This window comes from Neomonachus schauinslandi, chromosome 3, assembly GCF_002201575.2.
Source record: "Neomonachus schauinslandi chromosome 3, ASM220157v2, whole genome shotgun sequence".
Classification (NCBI taxonomy): domain Eukaryota; kingdom Metazoa; phylum Chordata; class Mammalia; order Carnivora; family Phocidae; genus Neomonachus; species Neomonachus schauinslandi.
The window spans coordinates 154215225-154240555 of record NC_058405.1 but is presented as its reverse complement, the minus strand read 5'-3'; the positions used below and the strand labels follow the sequence as shown (position 1 = coordinate 154240555).

The 25331-nt window shown below is 35.8% G+C and overlaps 1 protein-coding gene across 1 annotated transcript in view; it reads right to left on the bottom strand.

The window, feature by feature from the left end:
- The window catches only part of SLC39A10 (solute carrier family 39 member 10), a 67686-nt gene that overhangs the window by 22321 nt on the left and 20034 nt on the right, over nucleotides 1–25331 (bottom strand). The window contains exons 2-5 of the mRNA XM_021702800.2: nucleotides 17209–18233; nucleotides 15088–15295; nucleotides 2692–2861; nucleotides 181–369 (exon numbers count right to left, since the gene is read on the bottom strand). Coding sequence (XP_021558475.1) covers nucleotides 181–369; nucleotides 2692–2861; nucleotides 15088–15295; nucleotides 17209–18222 — 1581 coding nt within the window. The 5' untranslated portion in view covers nucleotides 18223–18233. The remainder of the gene's footprint in view (nucleotides 1–180; nucleotides 370–2691; nucleotides 2862–15087; nucleotides 15296–17208; nucleotides 18234–25331) is intronic.

Genomic DNA, 25331 nt, shown 5'->3' with positions numbered 1-25331 from the left:
CTAAGAATGCTGTATCTTGATTATAAATGACAAATGTAATGACAAAGAATGACAAAGATCAAAGTCAATGTTTCCTTTAATACATACCAATATCACAATTAAGCATGTGGCCAGAAAACGATTTTTTTTTGCTAAGTTTTCTATCTCAGAAAATGGGAGAAGCCATTAAAAAATACTTACTCTTTGCTGTTTGTAGTGCTTAAACATTCTAATGCAGTGTTCAATGATAAATAACAAGTAAATGCCTCCTAGAGCAACAAGTCCTTTCAATACAGCATCATATTCTTCCAAAAACTTCTTAGGTTCATGTCCATGAGAATGTCCATGCCCATGCGCATGTTGATGACTGTGATCATGTCCACCCTGAGACTATTAATAAGAATAACAAAAACTTCTTGAATTAAGTAATTAAAAATGCTTTTTAAAATTTTGAGATTATAATCTCCTAGAAGACACACAGAAAATACCTTTCAATTTTTGAAGTGGTTCTCTAAATATTATTTCACTTAAATATAAGTAGCCTCCTATTGAATTCTGATGTTCTCAGTGGCCTAGAAAGTATTACATGTCATGGTAACTCGAAGACCAAAAACTCAAATGCCTATAGGGGTTAAGATACATCCTATAGTGAGAGAATGGAGCAGCAGTAACATATTAAGGAGCGAGGGGTCCTTTGTAAACTGAAGGAAACAAGACCCAGATGCCTAACGTTTAGTAAAAATAAACTAATTCACCAGCAGCTCAAAACCTGTGACTCTCTGTCATCTGACTTTTTCTTAAATTGATTATATTTTTATGCTTTCTCTTATAAACTATTTTAAACAAGCAATGAGATGCGACCTGTCCTTATACTGTGGAACAACAGCAGAGTATATACTTAAACGTGTTTAATTCTCTACATTTTAAAGCTCTAGCAAAAACATGTACAGAAACAAAGTTACTTTTTAATTGCGAAATGAGTAAGCTTCACAACAGTGACCTTAAAAGTTAGAGAACTAAAGTATTTTCCTTCCCTATAACATTTGTATTCCTTCTCCATTTGCTAGTGGCCAAGAGAAGGTTTCTAAACTTCGCAAAGGCAAGACCATTCAAAAAGATTACAGCTTTAAGTAATTAATACTTCTTAGAAAAAAATAAGTTAAATAGCACTTAAAGACTATTCTCACTTCAACTGTCCTTATTTGGCCTAGTTTTAAAACTGCTGCTTTTCTTGATGACTGGTAAAAAGGGTAAGCAAGGGGTGGGAATAAAGGGGAAAATAAGTAAATCATCAACTTACCAAAAAAATTCGTATTCACAATTTTAAGATTCATTAATCAATTTCTTAAGGCAGTGCTATATATTATTCCAGATACCACATCTGGAATTCTCAACCAAAAGTGAAGAAGGGGAGAAGGATTATACAAAACACACAAATACAATTCTGGGGGCGTCTGGCTGGCACAGGTGGTAGAGCATCCAACTCTTGACCTCTGGGCTTTAAGTCCCAGCCCCACACTGCGTGCAGAGATCACTTAAAAAAAAAAAAATACAATTCTGTCTCCCAAATATTCCAGAAGGAGGTGGTAAGAATTAAAAAAATATTCAAACCTATAATTTGACATTTGGAAAAGAAAAAGCCCCAGGATTTTCATAATTTGAAGTAAAAGCAGTAATACTGGATAAAATACTGGGAGGATGATAAGCAAGGTAACTAGAGTGTGGGCATAAGATCTTATCATCAGAAGCGTCTCCTGGAATATGGGGCACCTGGGTCAGTCGGCTGAGTTGCCGACTCTTGGTTTCAGGTCGGGTCATGATCTCAGGGTACTCCCTGGGTGGGGAGTCTGCTTGATGATTGTCTCTCTTTGCCCCTCCCCTCACTCAAATGCACATTTGCATACTCTCTGCCAGTCTCTCTCAACTAAATAAATCTTAAAAAAAAAAAAAGTGTCCTAGAATAGAAGAAAACAAGTGGTATGCCAGGTGAAAAGATAAACAGCCCCAAGTGTAAGGCGCTAAATGCCTAAAATTGTTAACTGAGCATGTCAACCTATTCCTGAACAAATAAAGTGCCTGTGGCATTATGAGACCTCTTAGATATTTCTTCTAAAGGCTTTCTTACAGATAAAAGTCAGTGAATGGTATAACTTTTTAAGTATTCATTTTCAGAACTGCTAACAGAGCATGTTTTTTTTTAAATTTCAGCTCTACTGAGGTTAAACTGACTTACAAAACTAAGATATTTAAAGTGTACATCATAGTGATTTGGTATGTATACACTGTGAGGGGAAAAAGTAAAACTGATGTTACCAATTTTTGTTGCTATTTTAAAACCTAATGATTCAATTTATCTCAAAAATATTGCTATTGGGGTGCCTGGGTGGCTCAGTCGTTAAGCATCTGCCTTCGGCTCAGGTCATGATCCCGGGGTCCTGGGATCAAGCCCCGCATCGGGCTCCCTGCTCCGTGGGAAGCCTGCTTCTCCCTCTCCCACTCCCCCTTGTGCTCCCTCTCTCGCTGTGTTTCTCTCTGTCAAATAAATAAATAAAATCTTAAAAAAATATATTGCTATTAAAACTATGCAAATGGGAAAAATACTTCATCCTGCAAGCAAATAAAACAAATACTAGATTAGTGTGCTACACAGCTTGCTAATGAAGGACCTTTTAGCTTAAATTTTTTTTTTTTAAAGATTAAAAAGTTTCTTACATGGGGCAGTAGATGAAGAAGGGCATCTCCACTCATTGTTCCTACAGCTAGTGCAACAAGGAATGTAAGAAGAAATTTGAAGCATCCTTGGTTAATGATGGGAACCAAGATCACGCCTAGCAAGGAAAGCAGGCTAATGACAGTGATAGAAATGATACCACAAATCCATGCTGTAGGAAAGAAATTAATAGTCAACATTAATATGACAATATAAACCAAACAGCTCTAAAAAACAATCAACATAAGATAAATGAGTCATGGAAGATAGATTATCTTACCCTGGACTATGCTTTTTAAGAAGTTTTACATTTTGGCACTGCTGTATTTAAAAACAAAACAAGACAAATAACCACATAACCAACCTGAATACTTAAAAGAATCAAGAAATTCAGACCTTCGTTATACAGTCATAAATAGTACTTTCAGTAGCCCACCTTATTAGAAAAAGGGACTTAAAATGACTTCAGGCTGTGATTCATTCTTAATATCTAGACCATAAATAAAATTTTACCAAGGTATAAAGGTAAAGCCAGAGCAATAAAACTATTTATTTAGAGAATATAATTATAAAACCCTGCTGTGATCATTAGAAGAAGCCAAGTATCTGGTGTTATCTTTGTAAATCTTTCTAATAGGAAGTTTAAGAAGCTTAACATATCAGTCCAAAATGGAAACATATTCAGAACAGATACAAAAAAGGCTTATTAGTTAGCTTTTTTGTAGTTCATTTCTTATTTTCACAAAGGATAATTCAGTCCAATCCCCTTGATATCATCTTTACTCCAAAATCAGCTCCAAACTCCCTTTCCTCCAATTTGGGTTTCTGTATCATTTTCTACTTTTTAAAAATTTCACTACATTTTTTTTTTAAAGATTTTATCTATCTATTTGACAGAGAGAGACACAGCAAGAGAGGGGTCACAAGCAGGGAGAGCGGGAGAGGGAGAAGCTGGCTTCCCGCGGAGCAGGGACCCCAATGCGGGGCTCGATCCCAGGATGCTGGGACATGGAGCCGAAGGCAGACGCTCAACCGACTGAGCCACCCAGGCGCCCCTTCGCTATATAATTTTAACTGAATCAGAACACAAGAGAAATGTTTTCACAATATGACTTGTGAAAAACACAAGTGTGATGGAAAAGGGGGAATTCTATGCACATTTCTTTAAGCTCTCTATAAGAAGATTAGACACCAGAAATAATGTGAGTGGTTCAGGGCGTGGGGCATTTTCACTAAAGTGAGATTACTTTAGGGGTGCCTGGGTGGCTCAGTAGGTTAAGTTCAGACTCTTGATTTTGGCTCAGGTCATGATCTCAGGGTGGTGAGATCAACTCCGTGTCGGGTCCTATGCTGGATGTGGAGCCTGCTTAAGATTCTCTCTCTCCCTCTGCCCTCCCCCCATCCCCCGCTCACACACACAGACACATGCTCTCTCTCTCTCTCAAAAAAAATAAGATTACTTTCTATTAATGGGTTAAATGAAATAGAAATGTTTTAAGTTTAAAAATTCTGCTTAATTTTTACCTATAGAAAAGTTTACTAAAGAATGATAATTTTGTGAAGTTTTTAATCTAAAATGTTTTTCTCATCAAACCCAACAGGACTATAAATCTGCTGAGAGATTTTATGTTAAGTGTTACAGTAAGAGAACAAAGTAAAATGCATTTCAACTAGGTAAAAAAATTGTCAAAGACAAAGAGAAGTAAGGATAGGTAAGGAAATGAAACTTTAACTGACCCACTAAATGCTGAGCTTTATCAATACAATTGTGTTTATTCACTGGACATTTTAGTCACAGTTTCCAATAACATTAACACCATAAACTAATTCTAAGCTAAATTAGCTCGCAGGATTAAAACAATAGGTCATCTACTACTAATGTAAGCTCTATGGTTTATTCTAAATCTAACATATAATTTCTAATACAAAAATGGGTAATCTAAAAGGCCAAAAGAAGGTGGAAACACACAACCAGAATTTGGATTCAGTGGCTTTAACACTTGCAAAGATTTGGGAGGAAGGAAGAGGGAAAGGAAAAAGATTCATTATGAAGTCAACATCCTTGTTAGTGAAACCAAAGGGTAAGATGAGGATTCCCCCAACTATGGTTGGGATTATAAGGCAAAATGGAACTAAGGTCAAAAAACCCTATTCTAAAAAGAAAAATAGAAAGTCAAATAAGGTTTAAAAGTTGACTTAATAATGATGACCAAGTTAGTTTATCTCCTTGTCCCCTAAACACAGGCAGGAACAATAAAAATCAGTGGGAGAGCCTGAGGAAATAGGTTGGAGTAAAGTGGCCAATGGTATACAAAAATTCAGGGAGCCAATAAAGTTATGGGTCAACTAAACCAACAAAGGTTTGTCAAACTACCACAGCTCTGTAGCTCCAATCATAGTAATGGGGAAAAAAGTGGACAAAAGATACTTGTAATAACTAAATGGGACAAATTGAGGCTGTTAATAAATACATTAACCTAAAGGTAAAATGTCTCATATTAATATACAACTCTCCCTTCCGAAATATAGTTTTCCTTACTTTGGCAATAATTCAATTTAGAAGCACTTTTTCTCAAAACAATCAATCTAAATGCAATTTCAATTAAGAACTTAAAGAAAAACAGCACTAAAAACTACTTAAAAAACCCAGTAATTCATATTCCAAGATATTCTGTACATACTCACTAATATATGTGGATGGGGATTGCCAAAACTACAGATGAAACCCAAGACACACTATATAAACAAATTTTGTGACTTTTCATAATTACTAGAAATTTTTATTAGTCAGAATTACTTTGTTCAAAAATGCACTGGAATTAGTCACCAAAATTATCCAATAAAAATATTTCTTATTTTATCCCTATGTCCCCACGTCTAAGACAATATAGACCAGATTATAACCAGATTAAGATACTAAATTAGGGGCGCCTGGGTGGCTCAGTCGTTAAGCATCTGCCTTCGGCTCAGGTCATGATCCCAGGGTCCTGGGATAGAGCCCCGCATCGGGCTCCCTGCTCGGCGGGGAGCCTGCTTCTCCCTCTCCCATTCCCCCTGCTTGTGTTCCCTCTCTCGCTGTGTCTCTCTGTGTCAAATAAATAAATAAATAAAATCTTTAAAAAAAAAAAAAAGATACTAAATTAGAATCCACATTTACCAAAATCTAGTTGGGTAAATCTCATTTAACCTGATCTTTTCTTTTTTCTAGGGTTATGTTCTACACTAGGAAATATATATTCCTTTCTTTCTGGATTTGCCTTTTAAGATAGCCGCAATAGAAATTAAATTTCTAAACCTTATATAAAGAGAATACCATTAATTTGATACAGTAGATATTTAAGATTAACTTACACAAAATAATTTAATAAATTAGCATTAGAAGCATTATTTTAAAATTTGAGATTAGAGTAAGACCCTATTAAACCAACATATATTCTTATAAGCGTATTTCTAAAAATCTAATCATTAAGAGTTGAGAGAAAATGTGATTCTATTCCCTAATCACAAAAATTATATCTGAAAATGAACATTATTCTAAGCAAATATTTCCTTTCTAAAATTTTCATATTAACTTCTGGCTAAAGGTATTCTGAATGTGATGAAAAGTCCAAGAAATCATATGAAACCATAAACATTTTGCACTATTCTGAGATGACTTAGAGTCTCAAATGGCTTTTGGTTAATTAGCTAAAACCAAGTTGCCAAATGACAAACCAACGAAAACTGAATTCGTGAAACATTGATTTGCCAATATGACAGGTGAGCTAAATATATTTTAACTTAAGACCAATCACTGACTGACACATTAAATTACCCAAGTGCTTACATAAATAGTTGAGGGAGGGTCTGAGTGCGAAAGGGTGTATGAGTTCATGTGTGCACAAATGAGTACATGTCACATATTACACACTACCAGGTATAATTTCTTATGTATCAGCTCTGAAATTATCTCTTTCTCATCCATTTGGGAAAGTAAATCTGTGAAATGCTTGAAAGACAGATGCCCGTTTTATGATTAGAAAATCTTTGGCATTTGTGATATTTGACACCTGAAAATCAGAAAATACAAGAAAACATAATCCCACAAAGGAGAAAGCCTTACATAAATCTATCCACCATCACAGAACTGCCCACCAGGGTGCCATCCTCAATGTATCTTTGCAGGAATGCCGTTTACTTAGAATAAAAGGTGAATGATGCCACTTGGAATCATTCAGTAAAATGGTATTATACTGAGTTTGGACAGCGGCCCCTCCGAAAGGAGTTGATACATATATATACATGCATGCATATAAACACACACTTTAAAAAAATAATTAATACGAATGCTTTTGGTTTTCTGGTCACAGAGTCAAATGATTGTCAATAAATTGATTACTGACCAACAATAAAAGCCAAGAATCAGAAAAAGACTATGCTCTTAGATTAAAATTAAATAATTTTTTTTAAGATTTTATTTATTTATTTGAGAGAGAGAGAATGAGAGAGAGCAAGCACATGAGAGGGGGGAGGGTCAGAGGGAGAAGCAGACTCCCTGCCGAGCAGGGAGCCCGATGCGGGACTCGATCCAGGGACTCCAGGATCATGACCTGAGCTGAAGGCAGTCACTTAACCAACTGAGCCACCCAGGCGCCCCAATATTAAATAATTTCTATAACTATGAACACCTTATATAACTTTTTTAAAATCAGAGTTTTCTCATTTTTCCAACTAGAGGAGATACGTTTAGTATGCTTGCTACCTTCAAAAGATCTTTTAATTGATTTAAAAAAATAAAGTATAGGACTAAAAAGGATCCTATAACTTCCAGGAACATATTTTGTACATAAAACAGAGGGCACAAGTGGGGCTATTATAATATAGTTTAATTATTCCTCCATATATGCCTTGCCTTGATTGACAGAGTTGGAAATTATAAAAAACAATTTCAAAGATGTCAATTATTCTGCCTCTTTAGAAAGATAATTTTTTCAATTCCTTGCTGACCAGGAGCTACTTAAACTGGCAGTGTCATACTTTATAGATCTAAAGGACTTTAATAATATACACTGGCGTTCCTCAAACTGTCTTCATCTAATTCTCAGGTGGTGTTCCAAGGGGAGTGAGGGGAGAATTTAATGATCAGAAAAACTTGGTAATTCTTGGCTAAACAAGTTCCCTGAGAGCCTTTAACAGCTTAATAAGCACTATGAATCTCTGCAAGGGGAACAGAGTATGCGGCATATTTCTAACTCACTTGATCAAGGAACCTATTAGTACATCTCAATGAACCAGGATCCTACAAAATATGATTTGGAAAATTCTAATGTAGATCAATATCCTTCTACTTTACAGATTTGCATACTGAGGCAGAGAAATGTTAAATGTTAAAGAATACAAATTTACACCTACTAGAATGGCTAGTAAACACACACACACACACACACACACACGTTGGCAAAGATGCAGAGAATCTGAAACCCTAGTACATTGCTGATGTAAAAGTGAAATGGTGCAGCCACTGTAAAATGGTTTGGTTATTCCTCAAAAAGCTAAAAGGAATCACTTTATGACAGGAATTCCACTCCTAAGTATATATTCCAAAAGAACTGAAAGCAGAGACTCAGATATTTGTATGCCTGTGTTCATTACAGCATTATTCAAAATAGCCAAAAGGTGGAAACAACCAAATGTCCATCAATGGATGAATGGATTAACAAACTGTGGTATATGCATGCAATGGAATATTATTCAGCCATAAAAAGGAATAGAGTTCTAATAGATGCTACAATATAGATGAGCCTTGAAAACTATGCTGAGTGAAATAAACCAGACACAAAAAGACAAATATTGTATGATTCCACTTACAAGAACTATCTAGAATAGAAGAGTCAAATTTAGAAACAAAAAAGATGAGAAGTTACCAAGAGCTAGGAGGAAAAGGAAATGAAGATGTGTTGCTTAATGGTTATACAGTTTCTATTTGGGGTGATAAAAAATTTTTGTAGTAGATAGTTTGGGGATGCCTGGCTGGCTCAGTCAGTGGAGCATGCAAGTCTTGATCTTGGAGTTGTTCAAGCCCCGTAATGGGTGCAGAGATTACCTAAAAACAAAATCTTTAAAAAAATAGTTTGATAGTGGCACAAGATTGTTAATGTAATAAGTGCCACTGATTTGTACATTTCAGGGGTTAAAATGGCAAATCTTAGGTAATTTATATTTTACCATAAAAAAATAGCTAGCTAAACTAAAATGGCAAAGTAAAAACTAAACCCAAAGTCCTCTCTTAATCCACTATTTTCTCCATTAAATTATAGTATTTTCAGAGAATTCTCAGCCAAGTGATTTATTTATTATCACTTATGTATTTAACTCTTAGAGGTGGCTTCACAGAAAGGAGGATCTATAAGAAAACTACATAAAATCATCAGAATATACTTGTATTTATTTCAGTGTCAACTGAAAATATATGAGAGTAAGGTTAAAGTATTTATGTCCCATCTAACATAAATTATCACTTATTTTTGCCAATGCTAAGAAATAAGGGATAAAGAGCTGTATTTTCCATTTCAGATAAATTAGAAAATTTCCAGGTATTTTCTATTGATTTCCAGGTATTTTTATAGGTTTTCCATCACAACAACTTCATTAGCAAAACAGCCCTACTATCTCTCACAAGTGTATGTTATTATAAATACATGTTTTCTTATACTGATTTACTGTTAATTTTTTAAAAGTAATTTTAGCTTTCCAGCACTGAAATTTTAAGTAAGAGTCATTCTCCTCACAACTTGTAAATCTTCTTCAAGGACAATTACAATCCTTTTGACCTACGAGAAGAAACATTGATTTTATTGTACTTGAAATATTTTCCCGTGTTATTTAAACACTTATTTTTAGGGGTGCCTGGGTGGCTCAGTCAGTTAAGTGTCTGCCTTCGGCTCAGGTTGTGATCTCAGGGTTCTGGGATGGAGCCCTGCGTCTGGCTCCCTGCTCAGTGGGGAGCCTGCTTCTCCCTCTCCCTCTGTCCCCTGGCTCGTGCTCTATTCCAAATAAATAAAATCTTTATTTTTTTTTTAAAGATTTTATTTATTTATTTGACAGACAGAGAGCACAAGTAGGCAGAGTGGCAGGCAGAGGGAGAAGGAGAAGCAGGCTTTCTGCTGAGCAGGGAGCCCGATGTGGGGCTCGATCCCAGGACCCTGGGATCATGACCTGGGCCGAAGGCAGATGCTTAACCGACTGAGCCACCTGGGCGCCCCATAAATAAAATCTTTAAAAAAATAAAAACACTTATTTATAGAATTAATAACACTTATATTTACACTTACATAAACTCTACCATAATTTCCTAGTTGTAGAAAACAAGCAATTCAGGTAATAAAATTTTTCTAATTTCTAACCAAATTATTGTGCTTTTAAATCACAACTTGTTTAGTATAAAGCAAACCAAAAAAAAAAAAAAGTCCCAAAACAACAAACAATAATAGGCATCTTTTCTAAAACTTATGCAAAACAATATGCAAACTATTAAATGCAACTAACAAATGTTTCCTTTATTTATACCCAAGATACCATATACAATAAAAAACGTTAAATGTCTGAAACAAGTTTCACTTATTTTCTGCAAATTAGGTCACTTAAAACGTTAAAGGTCTTCAAGCTTGTTATTCATCAACTCCATTTCTCATTATCTAGGGAGAAAATGCATTCTTTTAAAAGAAGCGCTCATCTGTGGAAACTTTCTAATTAACTCGGTTCAAAGCATGTGCAAGATGGCAGTTTTCTACACTGTTTCAGCATTTTAATTGGCAGAAAATGCTTAGCGGCCTATTCACAACCGCACCCACCCCTTGGTAATTAAGCTAGGGTCAACTCTATGGCTAAATGACCCAATCTTGTGAAACAAACGATTTCTACCATACACAGTATATGGCATACTTGGTTTACAGCAGTGTTTGAACAGTAACGATAGTGGCTGTGTCACTATGGGAGATTTATATGGAACAAGTTAACCTTTCTTAATGGTGCAGCAGTCATTAAAAATAATTACTAGCAGGGCATTCTCTCTAACAATTTTAACATCTATCAAGATATAGTTAATACAAGCTTCATTCCTGACAGTGCTAATAACCACCGGCAAACAACTAATCAATATTCACTATTAGTTATATATTTGTTTCCAAAATAAGTATAATTTCCTCTAAGGCTTTTCAGATTAAACTAATTTCCTCTAAGGCTTTTCAGATTAAACTTTTCAGAATAAACTAATTTTCAATATTATGATTGTCAAGCATCTGTCAACAGCTCTGTTAAAATACATAGATTATGTCAATATTAAAACACAGAAAACTTTGACATAATCCACAGTTGATGTAAAAACGACTAGAATTTCTTAGAAGCCTTAAAATTAAAAATAGGCTACTAGTTTTAACTCTAGATGTGACAATCCTATCAGTCAGTTTTTCCATGTAAACAACAAATGTGTTTTATTTTTAATTTAAGCCAAATAATCTCAGACCTAACTTCCCCTTTTCTACTGCCTCAGTGAGAATTTATAAGCACCTTAGAGACTGTGGCTCTTAAGACGTTTACTCATCTACAAAGATCACTGAACATGAAGCCAGCAAAGGGAACATATTTTATCTGTCCAAACACCAGAATTCAAAGCTACTATGTGGACTCACTTTCTCCGTTTTTACTGATCTTACCTGACTGAATAGGTACTTCCTAACAAGACTATTCTTGGGGGTTTTGTTTTGTTTTACTAATCTATACTTATAGCAATACTTACTTATACTAACACGTCTACCACTTTGCTGCCTATGTCTGCATTACCTGTCAAAGCACTACCAAATATAACTATATATAACTCTCTGTATCTCCCAGTCACTTATGCTAGCAAAGCAGACTTAAGAACCTTTTTAGCAGGAATGAAGAGGGGCATACAGGTTACAATTTCAAGCTTTAGATGGAGAATACTCTAGTTCATATCATAGCTCTGCTAACTGGCATCTATGTGACCTTGGAAAAGTTCCTTAACTTTTCAAAGCCTCCTTTCCTCAGCAAATAGAAGTAAATAAAAGTGTCCACCTCATGGGTTTAACAAATTAAATATCCTTGTAAAAGTATTTAGAAGAGTACATGGTATGGTTCCAATAAATACAGACTATTATAATTTATCTATTCTAAAGTTATTTTCCTATTGCAAAGAAATTAACCAGTAGATAGGTACCTATGAGACTGACTTTGTTATGTATTGAGAGCATTTCCTTTCACTTCTACTCTTTGAAGCTTTAATAAAGAATATCTCTATCCCAGGGGCGCCTGGGTGGCTCAGTTGGTTAAGCGACTGCCTTCGGCCCAGGTCATGATCCTGGAGTCCCGGGATCGAGTCCCCCATTGGGCTCCCTGCTCAGCAGGGAGTCTGCTTCTCCCTCTGACCCTCCTCCCTCTCATGCTCTCTGTCTCTCATTTCTCTCTCTCAAATAAATAAAAATAAAATCTTTAAAAAAAAAAAAAAAAGAATATCTCTATCCCAAATAAAACTCTTATATGTATACTGGGCTGTGATATTCTTAAACATGTCTATCTTATTCCTATGCTATGAAATATTTTTAAATTCTGCCCTTCCAATCTTTTATCTTGTCAGAATCCCATTTTTGGCCCATATTCACACATATCTATTTAGTTACTTTCATTACTATGCAACAGTGCCACTCCATCTTGGGCATTTCAACCAGAACTGCCCTCACTGTGATTTTGCACATGATGAAGTTCATGAATCTCATTCTAAGACTGTATTATCAAAGTATACTAAGCTGCCTGATATACAATTGACCCTTGAACAATGTGGGGTTAGGGGACAAACCCCTGCCCCTGCACGTGCAGCCAAAAATCCAACTACAACTTTTAACTCCCCCCAAATTTAATTATTAATAGCCTACTGTTGACTGGAAGCCTTACTGTTAACATAAATAAACAACACATATTTTGTATATGTGTTATATACTGTATTCTTACAATAATACCTTTTTCTTAATTTCTTCAGTATTTCTAGGCTTCACGGTTCATCTGTGTGTTTTTTCAAATTGTTGCGAACCTTCAAGAAACTTTCCAGTATATTTATTGAAAAATATCTGCATACAAGTGTACACATTAAGCTCAAATCTGTGTTGTTCAAAGGTCAAATGCATTCATAAAATGATCTTTAAAGACTCATTTTCAACAAGGGTCTTTCCTGGGTTATAACTGAAAGCTTACAGATGAATATTAAGTAATTTATTCATTCAATCAATATCTGAATGCTTTCTTTTTGTTCAAAAGGCCCTTTAAGCAACTGAAGTCCAACAAAAAACAGATAACAAATCCAATTATGAAAATCCCCCAAGCTCTGTACTGGGATGGAGATATTCAGAGGGTGTCAGGAACAGAACTTAATTAAACCTAGGATGGTTAGTAAGTTATCCCAGAGGGTCTAAGCCTTGAGCTGAATCTTTGAGAAATCATAGTAGTCACTCAAATAGAAAGGTTCAGAATGTGAAAAGGCAGAGATAAATGAGGGAAAAAGAGAATATCTATCATCAGGAATTTGTTATGGTTAGGGCTGAGAGGAAAGAAAGGAATGGTGGGGGATAAGGATAGAGAAGTAGGTAGGCAGGGATCATATCCTAGAAAGCCTGACCAGCCAAGTAAAGGACTCCAAAATTTGAACAATGTAACATAATGCAGTTTCCTAAAATATAGGAGAAAAAAATATAACTAGCACATCACAACAAATCCACATTCTCATAGACATTACTGCTTACAATATAAAAGATATAATGAAAAATACTAGAGAGCTAATGAAAAGTATTAAATAGTATAAAGATACATGGCAAAATTATAAAGGTGATATCCAAATTAACTAAATTTGGAAGATAATAGCATAGTGATTGACTGCCCAGAGGATTTATGACAAACCTTAGGCCTGGTGGGCTCTATCATTTATCTATACCACAGTTTCCATGTCTGTAAGAATAAGAATCATATAATAGCTCCCTCATATAATAATTCAACACAGTGGGGCGCCTGGGTGGCTCAACTGGTTAAGGGGTCAACTCTTGATTTCGGCTCTGGTCATGATCTCAGGGGATCTAGGCCTGAGTCTGGCTCTGCACTCAGTGGGGAGCCTGCCTGAGGATTCTCTCTCTCCCTCTCCCTTTGCCCCTCCACTCGCTTGTGTACTCTCTCTCTAAAATAAATAAGTAATCTTTAAACAAAAACAAAAATAATTCAATAGAATACTGTTAAAATTTAGTGGGGGGGGGAGGAAGCACATGAAACACTTAGCACATGGACAGCAAAATGGCTAAACTCCCTCAGCTTGAATCCTAGCACTATCACTGACTAGTTCTGAGATTTTGGGAAAGTTATTAGGAGAACATTCTCCACCTTATATAACTGTTGTGAGAAGTAAAAGTCATTGAGTTTAGAAGAATGCCTGCAATACCTTTAATTAAGGTATGTTAGCTGTCACTAAAAAGAAAAAACTCTGTGTTGGAGAATCTCATTTGCATTTTAGAAACGGATGGTTATGAAGTTATTTCAACAATTCAATCAAGAACCAAGTTATGATGGAGTGGATAGAGTTAGAAGGTATTTAAGAGAAGACTCAACTGGACTTGACAACTGATTATGCAAGGGAAAAAAGGAAAAACAAAACCGTAAGAGAAAAAGGTCAAAGATTTTCAGATTTTATTTAAAAAAAATGAATTGTTATGGCATTTGAGACTCAGTAAGAGGTACAAACTTTGTGGAGTAGAAGTTTTGGAAATATTAAATGGGAGATAGCTGTGAGCATCAAGGTGGAGCTATCTAGCCAACCTGATATGGTTTAAAAAAAGCCTAGAGAGAATTTTGAAAATAGTTTTGTTTTTACTTTTGTTGAAGCTCTCTATAAAATTGCCCATAATGAATTCATCTGCCAATCATTGGCATTTCTGACATTCACAGAGTTAAACCACAGTGGCTTCCCTTTTTACTTCCTTATAAACTTAATCTTAGCTTTTCACCAGAGGCCCTCAACTCTGCTAAAGAGTTAAGTGATTATAATACCAAATGACTTTAATTGGCAACCCCATTATTTACATTTGCCCACCAAGAAGAATCCATTTATCACAAATCTATATTTCCTTTTTAATCTAGTTCTCTATCCATAGCAAAACCTTCCTCCATAATCCCAGAAAAGACGAGTACACTGTATTGTTCCTCTTGTCTTCCCCCAATCCTTTTTAAACACTCATATCTAATCCTGACTAAAACATACTAAAAGTCACCAAAAGGAAGACAGTAATTTGGAATTACTTTCTAATTCAATTACATTTTTAAAATAGTACAGAGACTATTTTGAGGAAAAAAAAAACTTAAATCTTTCTTACCTGATGCCCCTATATTTGCCTTATCTTCAGGAACCTGATTTTTATCCTTATTTAAATCTTCAACTAAAAGCTTGTCAAAATGTTCAATACAAAGCCTGCTGTCGATTTGATATAATAAAGCAGGGCAAAGATATGTAAATAAATCAGGTGAGATTGGAGAATTGGCACCATGACCATAGTATTTTAACAACTGAGTGACGTTCAAACACTGCAAAAAATTGATAAAACAAATTAAGTAAACAAGTATTTTAAGAAGATTAAGCAGAAAAAGAAATTACTGTATAATAAAAAATATTCTAAATATGATTTGAAAATAACCTGTAATACAGATATCTATTACAAATAAAGCTTTTCATTAAGAATTTATGATAGAAATACATTCGACTTCACTACCCAAGACTTTACATGGACTTTTAACCATTTTCCACTCCAACACATGAAAGATTATGACTTTCTCAATAATAAAAATCACTCACAACTATATTCATAAAGGGTGAAGAGAAAAATCACTTTCCTATTCAAAGTGCAATCATCAACCACTCAAGATTATTAAATAGGCATAGAGTACTTTAACAACTTTATATTAAAGTATACAATAGACATTTTCACTGCCTAAGGTACCCCAGAAAAATATTATACTGGGGAACTCTAGCCCAATGCTAAAATTGGAAGATAAAAGCTTCATCCACTGGTACATTTAAGTACAAAACAAAACAAAGCAGAAAACAAATAGCAAACAAGTTTGGACCTATCATATAGCAAATATCTAAAATGAAGGTGAAGGAGAGAGTGCCTTTTTCCCCACACGTCACATACACTTTGGTTGCATGCTTATTTACTGGCTTGCTACCTCACTGTATGATTTTATTTATGGTAAAAAAACAAACAAAATCAAAACATTCAAACAAGAAAAGTATTCTTCTCAGGTCTTAACATGAGGTACTACTCTATCCAATGCATAGAATATTTCTAGAAATCCTGAGAAAATTCCCAATATGCATCAGACCTGTCAGGATATAAAACAACATGTCTGATACAGACCCCATAAGTCTGACAGAAAGAGTAACATTAATGATAACGTCCAGTTACAATCAACAGAAGATTCTAGGATATTGTCTATGGTAGTAAATAAATAAAAGCATTTCCTTACAGTACACTAAGATTCTAAAATATAAGTGATTTTAAAATGTGTGCTGCTGAAAACCAGTATCTGATTATTTACACAGGGAAGAAACACAAAGATATTTCCATAGATGCAAAATATACTTCAGTAATAGAGACAGAAACAGAAAGGGTGAGGTCATTTTCCCTATTAGATGGTACTGCTTTTTATACATGTGAACAACAAATAAATTCAACAATTTTCCAAACTTTAATAAGAATTAGAATTAAATAAGGATGTTGATATACTTTTAATGAAATAAAAACAAATATGTTTAAGGTAAATAATTAAAAAAAATTGGGAAGGAACCAATCAAATGTGAAAGTATTCAAAGGAATATGAAAATGTTAAAGGAAAACACAACCATCCAATTACTAGTGGACTTTCCTATTATTGTATCTTTTTGCATTCACCCTACACCTGTCAAAGGCATGAGAAAAGATTAATTTTGAGGAAGTAGGCCCTACAATAAAGTGACATAGAGAAAACAAACCTACCACATATGTAAAATAACTGACTTTGGAGCTACATCAATGACTGGGAACCATTCTGTAGTTAACTCATTAAGTAATTATGAAAAAGAAAATGCCTCTTTTCCAACAGGACAGGTGAACAAAAAGGGCTTCAACTTTCGAATATCTAGAACCAACTAGCAATAACAAAATGAAAACTAACTTGGGAAGTCAAAACAAGTCATAAGCAAGGAAGTAAAATAAGGAATATATGTTCTAACAACCTTTAAGTATTTAGATTTGAGGAACCCAAATTTGAGAACACTGCAAGTGAAAATCCAGATAAAATCTTTTAATCTGATTTTAATTTCTTAATGAATTTTGTTCAGGAACATTATCTGGAAATAAATTTGAATATGATTGATTATTCTCCACTGTTACTTCTTTTTACCTAAAGTGCTCCACAATTATCTGAGAATTATGGAGCAACCATCTCTTTACACCTACCTCATGTTGACGGTCATCTTCATTATGATCTTTGTGAGTAGCAGCTGAATAAATTGCACTTTTTTTAACGTGTGGTGCTTCTCGCTTTCTAGTATGTCGAAGTTCACCTTCATTATCAGGATTAAGATCTTGGTGTCCATGACCAGGATCATGACCATTATGTTCTGGAAGGCGTACATGAGAATGACCTGGGTTATGTACACGATCAGGTTTATGGACCCGATTATGCTCATACTGTTCACCCTGATCATGGTTGGGGGGAAAACCTGGTGTAATAACCTCAGAATTTTCATTACTTTTCTTCCCTTTTCTCTTCCTCTTTCCTTTCGGTAGCTTACTTTCAGACTGTTCCTGTGTTTTATTGGTCTCTGTTGAAGGTTCATGGCTAGGCTCCCCACGCTCACTGTGAGCAATGGAATCATTAGGAAAATGGCGAGTGGTGTTATGATCAAGGTGATGATGCAAACAATGGTGATGACATAAGCGATGACTATGGTCATGCATATGTTTATCATCAGATTTGACAGATACTTCAATTGTCTCTTTCTCTGGATCACACTTATGGTTTCTTTTTGTTGATACACTAGTCACAGTTTGATTTTCTAAATTTAAATGATTGTGGGAATGCTGGTGGTTATGGGAGTGAAAATGCTTTCCCTCTTGAACTGCCAATATATCTAAGTGAGAAACATGATCATGGCCAAGATCCTCATGATTAATCTCAACTACTTTTATCTCTCCAAGGCCCAAGTTTGTTAAAAGTTTCTCCAGACCAAAAAAGGATAATCTTCCATTTTCACCATAACGGTCAAAAAGTTTTTCAATATAATATTTTTTTTCATTTTCAGCATCCAGCACTGAAAATTTGCTTGACTCCGATTCTGTCATTCCACGACGATGTCTGTGATGTTCTTCAGAACCATGGTCATGTTCTTCATGGCAATGGTTGCAGTGATGGAAAATAAATGTCAGCAAACAAATGAGGCAAAATTTTGTGTGCATATGTACCTTCATTTCTATTTTTCCTAAAGGGATTTAAAAAGAGAAGCAAGCATTAGTTCATACTTAGATACATTCAATATAATCATAAACTCTCCAGCAATTGCCAATCCATGAGGCAATTGTTTTACCACATTTCTTTTCAGTGCTATAAATCATTCTTTCCTCCTTCAATTCCATATAAAAATGGCCCCTTTTAATTTATCAAAATAGTGTACAGCCCTTCATATTAGTACAAATTGCTCATGACTCCATCTATAGACTATCCTGACTCCCTTTAAGCATAACACTTAAGAATCTACTATATATTTATACAGAAACTGTTGGCTTCCTTCTTATCTGGTCATTTACAAAAGCTTGCTGATCCTTGTTCTTGAGGTCCTGGTCAGTGCAGTAAGACAAGATGAAATAGAATGGTAAAATGTATAAAAATCGGAAAGAAATAAAAATATCATTATTCACTAACGGCAGGATTGGGTATGTAGAAAATCCAAAAGAATCTATAAGTTAATTTAGTAAAACTGCCATATTAAGGACAATAACCTGAAATCAATTTTATTTCTATATACTAGTAATAATTAGAAAGTGAAATTAGAAAACATTATCATTTACAGTACCAATAGCTAGGAATAAATCTAACAAAAGATGTGCAAGACCGGGGTGCCTGGGTGGCTCAGTCGTTAAGCATCTGCCTTCGGCTCAGGTCATGATCCTAGGGTCCTGGGATCGAGCCCCGCTTCGGGCTCCCTGCTCAGCGGGAAGCCTGCTTCTCCCTCTCCCACTCCCCCTGCTTGTGGTTCCCTCTCTCGCTGTGTCTCTGTCAAAAAAAAAAAAAATGTGCAAGACCTTTACATAAATAAAAGATCATATATTACTGAGAGAAATGAAAAGACCTAAATAAATGAATGGCTATATCATGTTCATGACTGGATGTGATATAGATCCAATATAATATCAATGAAAATCCCAGAAGAAACTGTGAAAATTGATGAAGTATTTTTAATATTTATGTGGAAAAAGGAAAGTCCAAGAATGGTCAAGACATTCATGAAGAACAAGACAGGAGCACTTACTCTACCAGCTGCTAAAGACAGTGAGGTATTTGGTGGAAGAAGAAACAAATATACCAAAGAAACAAAACAGAGTCTAAAAATAGTAAACATTCTCTTTTCCTTGGTGCTTGGTCAATTTGATTTCCATTTGGAAAAAAAAAATAAATAAAACTTGACCCCTACCTAACACCATATATAAAAATCAATTCAGACAGATCATAAACCTAAAAAACAATAAATGTTAAGGCAATAAAGTGTCCCAAACTGTGCCATTCAATATTGTAGCCACTACCCATATATGGCTGCTTAAATTTAAACTAACCACATTTAAAATTCAGTTTCTCAATCACCTTAGCTACATTTTAAATGCTCAACAGACACTTTCAGCTCATGGCTACTGTACTGGACAGTGTAAATACAGAATATGTCCATCATCACAGAAAGTTCTATTCGACAGCACACTTCTAGAATACAGAAATGCACGAGTCAATTAATTTTAAAATGTTCTAGAATAAACAGGTCAAAGTCATTTTCATGTTGCATTTTATTTAACTCACTATAAATGCAAAATATTATCATTTCAACATGTAATAAATATAAAAATATAAAAACTATTTTTTTTTAAAGATTTTATTTATTTATTTGAGAGAGAGAGAATGAGAGACAGAGAGCATGAGAGGGAGGAGGGTCAGAGGGAGAAGCAGACTCCCCGCCGAGCAGGGAGCCCGATGCGGGACTCGATCCCGGGACTGCAGGATCATGACCTGAGCCGAAGGCAGTCGCTTAACCAACTGAGCCACCCAGGCGCCCCAAAAATATAAAAACTATTAGTGAGATTTTTACATTCTTTTTTAATACTATTTCATTGAAATCCAGCATGTATTTTACACTTACAGGACATCTTAATTCAGACTAACCACACTTCAAGTGCTCGATAACCACACGTGCTAAGAGCTACTATACTGAAAAGTGTAGATCTGGAAGATTTGGGAGACTAGCTTCAAGACGTTCAAAATAGAACATAAAAAACATAAAGGGAAACTGATAAAGTATACTACAATTAAAATTAAGGAATTTCTGTTCATCAGGAGATATCATTAAGAGATTAAAAAGGCAAGGGGCCCCTGGGTGGCTCAGCTGGTTGAGCGTCCAACTCTTGGTTTCAACTCAGGCCATGATCTCAGGGTTGTGAGGTGGAGCCCCATGATGAGCACTGGGCTCAGCGGGAGTCTGGTTCCCCTCTCCCTCTTTCTCTGCCTCTCCCACTGACCGATCGTACACTCTCTCTCTCTCAAATAATTTTTTTTTTTTAAACAAAAGGGCAAGCCACAAATCTTTAAAACAAAAATGGGGGAGAGGGGCACCTGGCTGGCTCAGTAGGTAGAGCATGTTACTCTTGATATTGGGGTTGTGGGTTCGAGCCCCACGTTGGGTATAGAGATTACTTAAAAATAAAATCTGGAAAAAAAAATAAAAAAGGCAAGCCACAGATTGAGAAAAGATTATCACAATATTACCAGTCAAAAATACATAAGGAGGGCGCCTGGGTGGCTCAGTCGTTAAGCGTCTGCCTTCGGCTCAGGTCATGATCCCAGGGTCCTGGGATCGAGTCCCACATCGGGCTCCCTGCTCGGCAGGGAGCTCCCCCTGCTTGTGTTCCTGCTCTAGCTATCTCTCTCTCTGTCAAATAAATAAATAAAATCTTTAAAAAAAAATACATAAGGAATTTCTACAAGGCATTATGAAAATTATGAGATAATTCAATAGAGAAATGGACAGGAAGTCTGAACAGACGCTTCATAAGAAAACAGCCAAATTACTAAGCATATAAAGAGTCTCAACCTCAACAGTTACCAGAGAAATATAAATTAAAATCACAGTTAGGTACTACTATATACCCACCAGAGTGAATAAAATACAAAACATGTAGGTTAAGAGTATGGAGTTAACTCAAATTTGAATGCACTACTGGTGGGACTGACCATACACTGGTATCTTTTGGAAAAATGTTTGACAGGATCTCCCAGAAGCTGAACATAAGCATATCCACTCACACAGCAATTCTAATCCTGGGTATATGTTCAACAGAAATGCATGCACAGGGACATCAAAAGACACAAACATGAAAGTTAGCACAATCATCATTCATCATAGCTTAAAACAGGAAAAAGGCCAAATGTTCATCAAATGTCGAATGGACAAACAGAATAATATTACAATGGAATATGACATAGGAATGAAAATGAAATTATGGCTTCCCACATCAACACAAATAAATCTCATAAACAGACTGTGCAAAAGATGGCAAACATTAGACTGTGCAAAAGATGGCAAACACTAAAGAGACCACCACAGACAAAGCATATAATAAGCAATATGTATTTATATAAAGTTAAAAATGGGTAAAACTAAACCAAAACAATGACTTTTTTTTTAATATTTTATTTTTAAGTAATCTCTACACCCAACATGGGGCTTGAACTCACAACCCCGAGATCAAGAGTCACATGCTCTTCCAGACTGAGCCAGCCAGGCCGCCCCAATGATGACTTTTTGAAAGGATGGTAGAGGGTAATAATTGGATTTGGATAGTGAAGTAACATTCTTTTCTAAGTAATGGTTACACAAATATGCCTACTTTGTGATAATAATTCATTGTATTTATACTCTGTGTACTTTTCTATATACATACTGTATTTCAATGACAAAGCTATTTTTTATTTCTTTAAAGATTTATTTGAGAAAGAGAGCGCACGCACATGACAGCATGAGCAGGGGGAAGGGGGACGGGGCAGAGGGAGAGGGAGAAACAGACCCCCACTGAGCAGGGAGCCTGATGCCCAACTTGATCCCTCCTGGGATCATGACCTGAGTCAAAGGCAGACGCTAAACCTACTGAGCCACTGAAGCAGCCAGTGAAAAAGTTTTTAAAAATAAAATTTTCGGGGCGCCTGTGTGGCTCAGTCGTTAAGCGTCTGCCTTTGGCTCAGGTTGTGATCCCGGGATCCTGGGATCGAGCCCCACGTCGGGCTCCCTGCTCGGCAGGAAGCCTGCTTCTCCCTCTCCCACTCCCCCTGCTTGTGTTCCCTCTCTCGCTGTGTCTCTGTCAAATAAATAAAATCTTTAAAAAATAAAAAATAAATAAAAAATAAAATTTTCTTCAGTGAAAACCAGTTAGAAAATGTAATTAACAAAAATTATAAGGCTTCTAGAAATAAACAGAACAAGGCCATTAAAAAAAAGAAATGTGTAAGATATTACTGAAGGACAGTCGAGAACTACAAAAACTAGAGAGATACCACCTACTTGGAGGAGATACATGGTATATAGTCTTCCCAAGTGTACAAATTTAATTCAGTGTCAGTTAAAATCCTAGTAGCTATTTGTTTTGGTTAAGACTGCACAAGCTTATCCAAAACTTCACATGAAGAGCAAAAACCCAAAGACAATAATACAATTTGAAAGATTAGCAAGTTAACAAAGACTTATTTATAAAGTTACATTAACAAAAATAATACAGAACTGGCACAGGAACAGACAAATACACAAGAGGGCAGAACAGAATTCAGAAAGAAAATCAATACTGATTGTGAATAAGTGGTTCTTCCTCCCACCATACACAAAAATCAACTCCAAAAGGAATAAAGACCTAAATGGGAAGAGTAAAATTCTTTACAAGTTTTAGAAGAAAATTTAGGAAAATATTAGGACTTTAGGGAAAGATTTTTCAGGTAAGACACAGAAAGCACAAACCTTTAAAGAAAATTTTAATTTTTTAAATATTACTTTACAATAAAGAACACCATAGACAAAGCATATTATAAGCCATAAACTAGAAGATCTTTGCAATGTGTATATGTAAACAATGCATATTAAAGATCAGTACCCAGAATATATAAAACATATTTATCAATACAGAAAAAACTCCAATACTGCATAGACAACTATACAAATGATCTGAAGGGGACAGGGGCCCCTGGGTGGCTCAGCCAGTTGAGCAACCAACTCTTGGTTTCGGCTCAGGTAGTGATCTCAGGGTTGTGAGATTGGGCGGGGAGTCTTCTTCTCTCTCTCCCTCTGCCCTCCCACTGCTCAAGTGCTCTCCCTCTCTCGCTCTCTAAAATAACAAATAAATCTTAAAAAAAAAAAAGAGGACAGCTGGTTGAAAAGTAACATAATTACTAACACAGATAATGCACCAAGACATTAATAGACAAAAATACCTGACAAGATGTGTTAAGCAAAGATCTAATGTAGAGAAGTAGAAACTACTGCACATTGCTGATGGGAGCATATGTTCTAGGTACAATCATTTTGGGAAGCAATTTGATATCTACTAAAAGTGAATTTGAACATACTCTACAGCTGTAAAATTCCACTTCTATCAATGCATCTATCCTAGAGAAACTTTTGCACTCAGACACGGGAGAAAACTCAAGAATCTTTATTGCAGTATTGTTTTTTGTTTCTTCTTAAATGTTAGCTACCTTGTACAGGACACTTTGGTTTGTAAATACCAGAACACTAGAAGAAAATTTCACATAAAAAAAGTTGGAAAAATGGGTGGTTCTAGGATAATTGCATGACCAAAAACTCAGCCTCTCAGATTTTTCCCCTCAGAGTCTCAAGGAACTGCTGTTGCTACAACCATTCTGCCCTTACACAACTATATCCAAAGCTGGAGGATTTATCTTCATGCCTCTTTAATGAAAGAAAAAAAAAAGATTTTATTTATTTGACAGTGAGCAAGAGAGAGAGAAAGCAGGGGGAGGGGCAGAGGGAGAGGGAGAAGCAGACTCCCCACTGAGCAGGGAGCCTGAAAAGGGGCTCAATCCCAGGACTCCGGGATCACTATGTGAACCGAAGGCAGATGCTTAACCCAAATAGGCGCCCCTCCTCATGCTGCTTCTTACCCAGGGAGAAAAATCTTTCCCTAAAGTCTCTCCCAGATTTCTCTTTACATATATTAGAGCAGGACTGTACTACATACTCATGCCAAAACCAATCACTGGTAAAGGAAGAAATTACTGTGACTGGCTCAGACAAACAGATACTCATTCCCTTGGGAATGGAAAGAAGCTCTCTCTCCTACATATACGAGAGAGGAAGTACTCACAGAACATGGGGGCTTAACAGCAAGGAAAAGGTAAATAAGGAATGGCAATCAATTATGTAACAATGAGTGACTGTCACAAACTTACATGCCCATCAGTGGAAGAATGGATAAAATAAATGTGGTGTTTGTATGTAATTAAAAATTACACTGCAGGGCGCCTGGGTGGCTCAGTTGGTTATGCAACTGCCTTTGGCTCAAGTCATGATCCTGGAGTCCCGGGATCGAGTCCCGCATCGGGCTCCCTGCTCAGCGAGGAGCCTGCTTCTCCCTCTGACCCTCCCCACTCTCATGTATTTTCTCTCATTCTCGCTCTCTCAAATAAATAAATAAATCTTTAAAAAAAAAAATTACACTGCAGTTATAAATGTATGACTGTGAAGGAATATATACCATGCACAAATCTCAGAAACAATTTAAGAAGCACAAAAAAGATACATGTCCTATCACTTAAACACAATTAAAACTATGCAAAACATTTTACTTTTGGGACATATATATAGACAGGCAGCAAGAATCTAACATGGGGATGATTACATTCTGGAATGGTTACTTTTCAGGAAGAGATGGAGAGGAGTCTGATGGTGGAGGGTGGTATACACATTTAACTGCATCTGCGGTGTTTTATTTCTTAAAAAGAGGGGGGTCTGAAGTGTTGCGACAAATCACTTAGTATTTGTTAGAGCAGCATAATGGGATCAGGTTATATTTTTCTATGTATTCTTCTTTAAGTTTGAAAAGACATCACCTAACCTCTATCCGTGATTAATCAAGGTCTGGTTGTAGGAGCAGCAGAAGAAGCTTCACAGTCACCTTGGAATTTGTTAGAAATAAAAATTCTTGCACCCCGCCCAGACCTACTGAATCAGGAACACTGGCAGTAGAACTTGGCAATGTTTTATCCAGTCTCTGAGTCAGATAGCTAACGTTTGAGAACCATAATCAATACAAATAAATCA